The sequence below is a fragment of the Habropoda laboriosa genome, unplaced genomic scaffold, assembly GCF_001263275.1.
Source record: "Habropoda laboriosa isolate 0110345459 unplaced genomic scaffold, ASM126327v1 scaffold243, whole genome shotgun sequence".
In the NCBI taxonomy this organism is placed as follows: Eukaryota; Metazoa; Arthropoda; class Insecta; order Hymenoptera; family Apidae; genus Habropoda; species Habropoda laboriosa.
In genome coordinates, this window is record NW_017100433.1 from 75,951 (window position 1) to 86,555 (window position 10,605).

Genomic DNA, 10,605 nt, shown 5'->3' on the forward strand with positions numbered 1-10,605 from the left:
TGTATACCGTCGTATTGATATCACGTGGAATCAATGCTGGAAGAATTATGCGTTTGTTACTAAGGAAACTTTTCCTTAAGTTTGTGCCGATCCATAAGTTCCGGTCGGCGGACGATACAGTTTCGGAAATGTCAGTATTTGCAGGCTGTTGAACGCATATTTCCGAATTCCGATATTTTTCCACGTATTCTCCCGTCGACACCCTTCGCTGCAACCAACAAGAAAGGACATTAGCCTTTGTAGCTGGATTCCAAAAAGAGGGACGAGATCGATGTACGGTAGAATTACTCTACCTTCGCATGCAGTCGATGGCTCTGGTGTACTCGTGTTCAGCCAGATGATACTCGTCGGTCAAGATGTTCACCTCCTCCAGCGTGATCGACATACCAGTACGATCTTTTGCACTTTTACAGCTAGTGAACCTCAAACCGCGCATTCTTCGACAAATTTTCGACGATAATTGCAAGATTTCCACGTTCTTGTTTACTTTGGTCTGAACGGTTGCTTTCAGGTTAGCTATTAACTCGGCTAACGTTTGACCGAGCGGTGATCTTGCGCCCACTGCAAACAATCAGTCAGAGAGAATGTGAGCAAGAGAGAGAGAGAGAGAGAGAGAGAGAAGAGACTTACGTCGAGTTGAGGACGTTTCCGTTGGTAGATTGAGCTTCTTGAATCGCAAGTAATACTCGTTGAGTCTCTCGAAATTGTCCATATTGCTCTTTTCCTGAGGTTTCGTGGTACCGAGGCTCTCCGCCAGGGAGGCCGTCTCGTTGATACCGACGTTGAAGAAGACGGGAGTGACGTTGAAAGAAATGGTCTGCCTGGAAGAGGGGACTAACGGTAGGAGGGAATAGATTGCGTCCGGCACAGGAAGTACGACCGTCAACGCTGTACGAGAACCAAGTACCCTAGGCAACGGCTGTTGAAATGGCACGTTACAGTTTCCCTCGAGCCTGTGAACAATTGGCCCATTTTCAAATTGGTAGTAGTGCGAGCTTGTAGCAGTTAGAAACGTAGTTACTTGGAACCGAGGAAAGAAGAAAGGAAGAAGAATAGTTACCTCGGTTGAATGCCGCATCTGGTCAACGTGAAAGTCACCGTATGCATATCCTCTACCGCGACGGTCATGTCTCCCCACATGTCTATCTCGTCGCCGTAGTAACTGAGAAGCCCTTCGAACGAGACCAACGGGCCAAGAGTTGTCAAAATCAAAAGAAACATCGGATCGGGTCTTTGACACCAAAGCTTGGCCATCAATCCCGATACCAAGCTGGTCAACTGCTCGAACGCAATATGTTGGGCGAAAGGATCGTGTATAAAAAGTCATGTATTAAAGGTAAGCAGAAGGAGCAGAAGCGTTGAAATACTTACCGCTTGACTGAAGCACACGTCTCGCCTGTATCGAACGTTACAGGCGCGTTGAGCCATCTTCGCGTCTTCTTGCACCCTAAACACCGAATGCGTGAGTCGAGCGGTTTTCAACAAACCATCCATGGCTTGCCGTAATTTTTTCATCGAAGGTCGAAGTTCGCTCGTCCAATCGACGATAGAGGCGAAATCCAGACCCTCGGTGAACTTGTTCCTTTGTCCCGAATTGCTTTTAATCACTCTCGTCATCGAGTCGACCGCTTGGCACACTTTGAAACGTGATAAATCGCATCGTTGTGTTTCCGTGAAAAAATCACTTTTCTTCTTGCTCTTCCTTCCTCTACTATACACACGCTTTACTCACCTTCTTTGGCTTTCGAAAAGGCTGGCATCATCGTCGCTTTCTCCGAACTTGGACTCGGCTGTTGTTGCCGAACCGAATTCGACCGATTCTCCGCCATTTCGAGTAGATTGCAAGATTCTTCGTTCTTTGCGTCGTTTCTCAGCCCGTTTTTCGGTTGAATCGTCACCACTTGCCCACTTTTGTTACGACTGCTCGAAACGCATCCTCTTAAACTGTGCGATCTACCTATGCTGTTTTTATTCCGAAGCCGTACAGCCGGGCTGCTGCACCTTCCGCAGAGAAATTTCACTTTCGACACTAAACACATTACGCTCGCTTCGATATTTAGTTGCGTCAGATCCCAGGGTTCAGGTTCGTCGGTGGGTTTGTAATAATTGGCAGACGGTGAATTGCACATCTTTTGTGTGTCTAGAAAACGTCTACACGGATCGATATCACTCTTCTTCACATCCTCCTCCTCCGCTTTTTTCCCTTCCACGTCCTTTGGTTCTTCGTCTCCTTCTTCTTCTTCTTCTTCCTCTTCTTCTTTTCCTTCTTCTTTCGTGGTAATAACGTTATTGGTATCGTTGAGGGAACCTTTGTTATTCCCATTATCGTGACGAGTCGTTTCCACACAACCACCACCTCCACTTTTCAAATCTTTGGTATCGTTTTTGACTTTTGGAAAGGTGGGAAAATTTTCCTTTGTCGCCGTTTCGGCGACATTGTCGATCTTGGTAGCGACGCAATTCGATTGCGTGTGATTCAGGTGGTGGACGACGTCACCTTTTGACGGAAACAATGACGAGGTGGAGGACGAGGAGGAAGAGGAAGACGTGGTGGTCGCGGTCGCGGTCGCGGTCGCGGTCACGGTCGCGTAATCATTTTTCTCGTTTTCTTTCGTCCATAGATCCTTGACGCATTCTGGAGTATCGGGTGTGACAAAGTCGTCAAAGTCTGGACTTTTCAGGTCGAAATTGAGCTGCTGCGTGATCCGTTTGAACGGAGACAAACCAGATTGGTTCGTCTTCGAGTCGAAATTGAGAGAATCGTCGCTGTTGGTGGCCTCGTGAACCTTGGCCACCTTGTATTCTTCGAGAAAAGTTAACGCTTCCTCGACCAAACCTGGATCCCAAAGGCTGAGCAAAATTCTAGTCTTGGTGATCATATCTTCGCAAATGGGCAGCATCCCACTGGTCTGTTTGTCTTTGGCTAGTTTCATCAGGGCGCGCATCGCTTCGACAATATCTCGTCGAAGTTGCTTTATCGCCTGGATTGCATCATGCGCCATCGTTATTTTCGACGTTCCCTGATATAGCTGATTGCCGCGCGTTGGCGACTCTTTTAAAGCTTGCAGTAACCTGAAACATATTACCCCATTGTCCATCTCTCTTTCCGGCTGTATTCGCGGGCTCTAACCTCTATCGATCAAATTCGATCCCATATTACTTTTAGCATTACTTTAGCATATGTACATTACATACCTTATGAGGCCTCCGTTTTTACTCTTATGGGAATGCGCGGTGAATGCTCCGACGGTAATGAAGTCGTAAAATCCGCATTTGTTCAACGTATCGTTATGAACCCACATTCTTTGAAGATGCAAATTAACAGGTGCGAACTCGAGCGTTCTGTCGTTTCTACGCGACGATCGCTTGAAATAACTTCCTGTAGGTGGAGAGAATTTGATTGGTTAGTCAGTCGTACGAGTTGCGGTTTACTTTGCATTTCAAATATCCAATCCGATTCGATCGAATTACCTTTGAAAGTCGACAAATTCTCTTTGGCTTGCGAGTACAGGTGTAAAAGATGAAGATGACGATCGAGCAATTCCACTTGCTTGGTATGCCAAGGCTCCCTCAGTTCGCCCATACCAGCCACTTCTTGTAGCAGTTCTTTCTCCTCTTGGATCCATATTGCGCTAGAGGGCGAGAGGGGAGGGGAAAGATGTAAATTTCGAGTAAAGCAGAAATCGAACGATCTTACTTGGAGTAGAATGGCGGATTACTCACAGTAAATGCTGCGGGAATTGGAAACAAAGTTTACTCTCTGCCATGATTTCATGCACGCAAATATCTCCACCCAAGCCGGAGTGAAATCTGAAAGAAGAAAAGGCGAGTGCAGGAAAAATGTGATCCGCGAGGAGGAGCGCAGAGAGCGGAGAGAACGGAATACCTGTACGTTTGTATGTACGGATTGGAGAACAAGAGCTTCAACTGTCCCTGATGCGGCAACTTGATCTTCGTTCCCAGTCTAGGTGGCAACGATTGGGATCGTCTGTGCGAGAGGATCTGTGCGAGAAGGAAGAAGTGAAGAAACGCGTAGAACCAGCCGGAAGGGGATGTGACGCATGTATGTATGTTATAACCTGATGGTTCGCCGTGGAAAGAGGCTCTTTCGACGGGGTGCTCTCGGTACTGTTTCCCCTGTCCTCTGCCTCTAAGTTCCAAACATTGATGGTTAAAAAGCCGACGGTGGTCGTTTTCGCCGATTTCAACGGTATCCTCAGCCTAAAATGGTATCGATGATCATGTTGTTCGTTCTCGTCGATAAAGGGGAAGGGGAAGGGGAATTATTATACATACCTCGGGGTATCTTGAACGGCGTTCAACGTTACGATCGCGCTGCCGATCGGTGTCGCAGTTTGACTTACGCGCTCCCTAACGTCGAACGCGGTTATCCTAACTTTGGTCTCCTCGCTGGTCAAACCGTCGCTCGCTCTGAAGCTGACGGTCGTGAGGAAGCCGGGATTGCTGCTTCGCTGTGAAACGAACCAAGGAACGGAGGAGAATTCGTATGAAATATGATACGATTAACGAATATGAAGCTTACTTACCTCCACTACCTCGGTCCGCGCGTACTTTATCCATGTCTTGGAACCTTTAACTTGCACGTCTATCTCTAGAACAGGGTTAGGTGGTCGGCCGTGACCGTCACAGAGGAGGTTGTCGCATGCCAACGATATCTCGCACATCGGTATTTCGGCGGGGTCTGAAGCAACGAACCGATCAGAAACAACGCCTGTGAACGAAGGATACAACGTAACGTGTACGAGCACCGCACGCCCGCAACGAGCAATAATTGAAACAGACCACCGGAACGGAGAACAGAAAGAAAAGGAGGAGGAGGAAGAAGAAGAAGATAGAACCTGTTGAAACTCCACGTTGCAGCCGCAACATTTGAATATCGGTGTCGTGTTTGTGCCCACTGAACGCTTCTATTCGCTGCTGCAACGCCAATAATTGACTTCGCATACATTCGTAGCTGGCCAGCTGAAGAGCCTGCAACCAACTGTCCCTCTCTTCAGCCGAGTTTGCACCCAACGCTTGGAATAAACCTCCGTCGAAAACTAAAATAACACGTCCAACAGACAACAACTTCCCTTCGCTCGCTCGCTCGCTCGCTCGCTCGTTTCCTTCGATCAGTCGTCAGATATTACGCGCGCTACGTTTACGTTCGCTTACCTATACTGAATCCATAAGGGATCTGATTGCTCGGTTGCTCCACTCGAACGAAACATTGTTCGAGTATTATCACTCCAAGGGGCTCGGACCATTGCTCCCGCGACTTGAAATAAAACAACAGGTTCCCCCGTAATCTGCACCATCTCTCCAAACTTACTATCCAACACAGAGAAGAAGTACAACCGTGCGTTATTTCTTCGTCGCCTTCGTTGGAATCTTTATCGGAAATCTTATACATATGGGTTAACTTTGACGGGAAGAGGAGCATAGAAAGGAGGCGGGAGAAAAATGATGAAAGATATGTACATAGCAGCAGACGACTCCTATAGAAAGGTGAAAGACTGTGTCGAATCGCCCCAATGGAATATCTGTTTGTATACGTGCAAACGAGCGGTAAAACTTTACACGATCATTTTTTGCGGCAGTGTAGTTTTCAACGAGCATGCGTCTACCTTTCTAACGGATAGGTACATATTATACTAGAGAAAAAGGACAACGATGCGAATCGTGCAATGTACATACTACGAACGTTGAGAGAAAGAATACCACATGCCGGTAATGAAATAATTCTTAATTAGGATATCGTATCAGGTTGGTTCATGCTCGAGAATTTTGCTCTGACTTTTGCCTTGCCTTATATGCATACATATAAGAGAGTTTCGAGACAAGCGCGTGCGATCCGAAGAAGAAAGGTATAAGCCTTCGAGAAAGGTATCACGCACGATTCGGTCCAGTTTGCGCGCAACGATAAGCGTGTTTAATCGCGATAGATCGCGAGCATTGAAAGACAGTGAAGGAGAGAGAGAGTATTTCGTTTGGAAATGAGGAAAACAAAAAAACTCGAATATACCTTTACTCGTACTGGCTGTAACACAACTGAGGTCTCGCAGAGTCTTATGCGTTTTTCCCTTTTGACATTTGTTGTCAGATTTTTTACCTGTACCTGCAAATTATACGTAGCTACAGCTAGCTTTTAACGTGCTCCAAAATGAACTGTACGTAGTCGGACGTGGCTTCTGCTAACGCGTATTCACGGGTATCTTTCTGTCTGCTTGTCTGTCTGTCTGTCTGTCTGTCTGTCTGTTTAGTGTTCGCTGCTGCTTTGCTTAACTTACGTCTTCTTTCTTTCTACGTGTAAGTAAGTACATGTGTCTGTGTGTACTTAATCGGAATCGTGACGCGCTTTACTACACTTATCTCTTCAAGAGTCTTCCTTTCCGACACGTTTGGAATCCTTGGACAACCGTCGTGCACACGTCCGACGAAAAGTTTGGTCGATCGTCACAGATTCGAACCCCGGCATGCTCGGTTCGCGCTTACGACATTCACTAGAAGAATGTTTCGAAGAAAGACGAGGGCAAAGAGATAAAAAAGAAAAAAAGTAACATGTTTGAGAAGATTTCTACAAACTCGAAAGTACACAAGCTACAACGAATCTAGGCTGTTGGATAAAATGCGACATATGTAATGTATCTTTATACAGAGTGTTCCTACAACTATGCGACATCCCGAATTCGTAATCTAGTACTCTTCACGTACGTGTTATCGTTTTGCAGTCTGATAAATCGTAAAAGAAGCTCTATTAGTTAGGATTATCAGGATTTAACGTTCGATTTGATTATCGCTCACGGTACACATCGTAGATAAGAGTCTTTATGGTGTACATATTTCGATTCGCGATATCGTCCTCACAAATTCAATCCGTATCACTTTCCGTACAGAATCGTTCCTAATAAAATATCATACATATGTATGTATAGTGTTCTTTCCTTCTTTCTTTCTTTCTTCGTTTTCTCCTCCTTTCAGGTCACCGTAACGTACGTACGTAGAGGATTCGGGATGTTTCGTAGCTTCGACACACCCTATACATGTCAGGTTTACACGAGAACTCGACAAATTCTTCGTACTCGGCGGGAAAAAGTTTTTAATCCGCGTTGCGTGTTTAAAAGAGCACGAGTTGATGACGCTCGTCGGTTCGTCGATTTTTGTCAACAACGTTAAATCCGCTTCTGCTACGATACGACAGTTGTGGCAGTGGCAGTGGCAGTGGCAGTGGTAGTGGCAGCGTCAGGGTCAGCGGCGATGACGGCGATGGCGATAGCCTCGCCAAGATCGGTGAATATAGACGAGCGTCTATTCTAGTTACGTGGAAATGTACATCATGCACGCGAGCGAATCATACTATTTTGGAACACGGATGATGGGCTGGCTCTACATTAAATACAAGACGAAGAATTTGCGTATCACGTGAGTTTATTTTCAAGGATCAGAACATGTACAATTTAGATGAGGAAGAAACATGCGTCGACCGGAGCAGTAAAATACATATACAATTAATCGATTAAAAAGAGTATGGGCGATCAATCGCGCGAATATCGATTTTCTATTTGCCAAGGATTGAATCACTCACTCTCAGTTCTGCGAAAGAAGCCTTCTTGTCGCTCGCGTACGTACAATATACCCTCTTTCTCGAATTTCTGCGAAGGTTGCGTGGCCAAGGTCAGCAATTCTTGCTTGTTGAATCGCATCTCGGAAGACAACCGTCCACGGTTACACCACCCACGTTCTCCCACGTTTTCCCACGTGATCACGTACTTTTCTCTGTTCTTATCTGTCAATAAAGTAAAGACGGTTAGTGATGACACGTGTTGACGTAGCTTTTCGCCTGTTATGTCATTTCATCGACAACACAACAGTAACCCCGATTTCAGGAAAGAAGGAGAAAGAAAAAGAAAGAAACGTGCAAAACTGGCTAGTCTACGCTCGATTACCAATTTTACGAAACACGCCTGCCATGTCCGGTTTAAGAGTAAATCTCTAACCTATTCCTTCATGTGCGCCTTGCGCCTTTTTACTCCTACACTCCCGCCCTGGCTTATCTCCTCCTCCTCTTCTTCATCCTCTGTCGCCTCCGCTCACACGTAATTTTACTTTCCCTCCGATTCCCATTCGATCACTTGTATATACCGATGCTGTATGTACATATTTTCAACGAACGGAAAAAATCTGCTCGATTGTTCGCAGCGACAAAAACAACGTGCAACGAAAGTTAGAAAATCTACACGTTAGCATGGCCAGGCAGGTAGGCAAGCAAGCAGGTAGGCAGGCAGACAGGTAGAGAGACACAAACAAGCAAGCAAACGTATTTATGTATGTAAAAAGGAAAGGTGCTGAACAAGGAGAAAATAAAGGCAGGAAAAGTGGACGAATCTATTATGTACTACTGCACCTTCATGGAGGAAATACTTTCGAATCTCGTCCTTTCGAAAATTAGTTTCCAAGCGCTTGGTTGCCTTATGGTACTTGACCTCGCCGCGGATCGCATTTTGTATTTCTTCTACCAATATCACTATCGAATCAGGGCTAATGTTACAACGCTAATCGAACGTTAAAATACATTTTGCGTTACAACCACGACGCGATGTTCATGCGGATAGATGAAAATGAGAACAAATGCTCGCAATGAAACTATCGAAAGTAAACTGTGTAGGCGTGCGTTGGATCAAAAGAATCGCGTCGATCGAACGTAAAAGAAATGTGTAAATACCAGCGTATTTCGCATGGTGCCACGAGTACAAAACCGATCGGCAAAACGGTGGAAGAAGCGGTCGCGGACATTACTGTCAGTTTGTGTCGTTCGATCTCGGTAATTTTCGTACGTTACCGAGGATTCTCGATTGAGCCCGAATATTTCCGAGACACAGGCCGAGAACGAAACTGAACCATAGTTGTCCTGTGTAAGATAAATCCAAGTCTACTACTATAGTAAGAAATCATGGATACGTTTTTATCCACGTCGAAAGCAGCAGTGGTAAATTTATATTTATTTCGAATGTTCCGGGCTAGTGGAAGAGAAGAAAGTAATTTTTAATTCGCTCTCAGTAGTCATTTATTATATAACCTGTCTAATATATCATGATCGCATTTAAGCGTTAGCAGTCGTATTATGAATATACTTGTTCGATGTGTAGTACATACATACATATGTACATACAACGAGGAGCAAAATTAAACCTATAAATGTACTCTTCTAGAAAATGAGAATTTATTTTTATATATATATACTTCTCCCATTATTGACCAAAAGTAGAGACGGTGGGGAATGATATGCATCTTGCAATTGTCCTTTCGGTATTGCCCACAGATTTTTGGTAGATCTGGACTTTGTGTTGGTCAGTCTAGAGCTTGATACGATTGGGATTCCAACCAATTTTATACACTTTTTCCCATATGTTTGGGATCTCTATCGTGCTGGAAAATGATGTTACTTTCTTCAAAGGGCATATTATCTATAATTTCCCATCATTTTTCCTTTTAAATTTCCTTGTACATGTATCAGTTCATTCTTCCACTTATACAGCTCGGTGATCCTGTATCGTATGCTGCAAGACAACTCTGTAACATAAGGGATCCACTACCAAATTTAACAGTTTTGTTAGACAAAATGGACTTTTTCTTCTTCTCAGTTGCCTTAAAATTAATTTCTTTCACAGCTCTTTATGTTCTTCATTTGCTGCAATGTACACTTACATAGTTTCCTAATAACTTTTGTGCCATTGTTGTTGACTTTGCTTCTTCTGAAACACCATGCAAGTCTTCTTTTACTTTGATCCGATAGCATCTATGTACACTAAGATGTGGTGCAAAATTAAGTCGGAAGAAAAACTGAATAACTAGCAAATTAAATAGGATATAATAAGATTGTTACAAGTTTGTTAAAGTAAAATAAATGCAAAACTGATACGTGTAACGCAATATGTGAATAAATGATCATTTTCTAGAAGAGCACATTTACCGGTCACTGTATGTACAATATGTATCATAGTCCGGTGATAACCTACAAAACAACTGTGAATATAGTATATGTATGTATACGTTAACGACGTACATTTATACGTACATCGAACGTTAACTGCGTTGACCTATGTTTGAACGCCAATGATAAAATCACAGAATTTTCCGGCAAAAGTATACACTTTCATATGTACATATACGTATCCCGAAACGTTGAAGTTCAGTTCCGTTCGGTAATTTTTCATTTTCGCATACAGATAGTATTGCACGACACGCAGATCTATTCGTACTCTTGTTACGGAGAAAGAATTTCAACGAACATGGGTGTATCACTTTGATATTATCGATCTATATTTTGAATTGGTGAATAGACCTGTTGTGGGGTAAAGCGTAGAAATTGCCGAAATTATTAAGCCTTTGTATGCATCGTACATCGAGAGGATCGTTTCAACGTTGCAGGTATATATATATGTATGTATATGTATGTAGTTAGTACGGTGGATGCGTAGATAGAATTTTGATTGAAAGCTTACGAGCGTTATGTAATTGTACGCTCGATAGTGTCGCCATCTTTCGTTACGAGTATAGGTTAGAATTACGGTTATGTGGTTGAAAAGAAAAAAAAGGAAAGGGGAA

The 10,605-nt window shown here is 44.0% G+C and overlaps 2 protein-coding genes across 7 annotated transcripts in view; one reads left to right on the forward strand and one right to left on the reverse strand.

Annotated features, from left to right (window-relative positions):
• Positions 1–6: 6 nt before the first annotated feature.
• Positions 7–8,477, reverse strand: LOC108575875 (type I inositol 3,4-bisphosphate 4-phosphatase). 6 transcript variants are annotated; one of them, XM_017938786.1, is made up of 18 exons: positions 8,405–8,477; positions 7,586–7,786; positions 6,026–6,118; positions 5,176–5,331; positions 4,860–5,060; positions 4,548–4,702; positions 4,297–4,472; positions 4,080–4,221; positions 3,887–4,002; positions 3,724–3,810; positions 3,472–3,632; positions 3,196–3,379; positions 1,733–3,072; positions 1,372–1,637; positions 1,061–1,278; positions 631–953; positions 294–561; positions 7–208 (listed from the first exon to the last, which is right to left on the reverse strand). In XM_017938786.1, exons 2-18 carry the CDS (start codon positions 7,701–7,703, stop codon positions 76–78), a joined length of 4,137 nt encoding a protein of 1,378 aa, XP_017794275.1. In that variant the 5' UTR covers positions 7,704–7,786; positions 8,405–8,477; the 3' UTR covers positions 7–75. The 6 variants fall into 6 exon arrangements, with proteins under 6 accessions (XP_017794275.1, XP_017794274.1, XP_017794276.1 ...); XM_017938785.1 differs by having other exon boundaries at positions 4,548–4,732; XM_017938787.1 differs by lacking the exon at positions 6,026–6,118 and having other exon boundaries at positions 4,548–4,732.
• A 417-nt stretch (positions 8,478–8,894) lies between these two features.
• The window catches only part of LOC108575763 (epithelial discoidin domain-containing receptor 1-like), a 10,036-nt gene continuing 8,325 nt past the window's right edge, over positions 8,895–10,605 (forward strand). The window contains 1 exon segment of the mRNA XM_017938656.1: positions 8,895–8,986. Coding sequence (XP_017794145.1) covers positions 8,951–8,986 — 36 coding nt within the window. The 5' untranslated portion in view covers positions 8,895–8,950.

Coding starts and splice junctions, on each gene's coding strand:
- LOC108575875 (XM_017938785.1), bottom strand. CDS start 7,703: ATGCGATTCAACAAGCAAGAATTGCTGACCTTGGCCACGCAACCTTCG. Junction 4,473..4,547: donor CGCGGACCGAGGTAGTGGAG/GTAAGTAAGCTT, acceptor TTCGTTTCACAG/CGAAGCAGCAATCCCGGCTT. Junction 3,633..3,723: donor CAATTCCCGCAGCATTTACT/GTGAGTAATCCG, acceptor CTCGCCCTCTAG/CGCAATATGGATCCAAGAGG.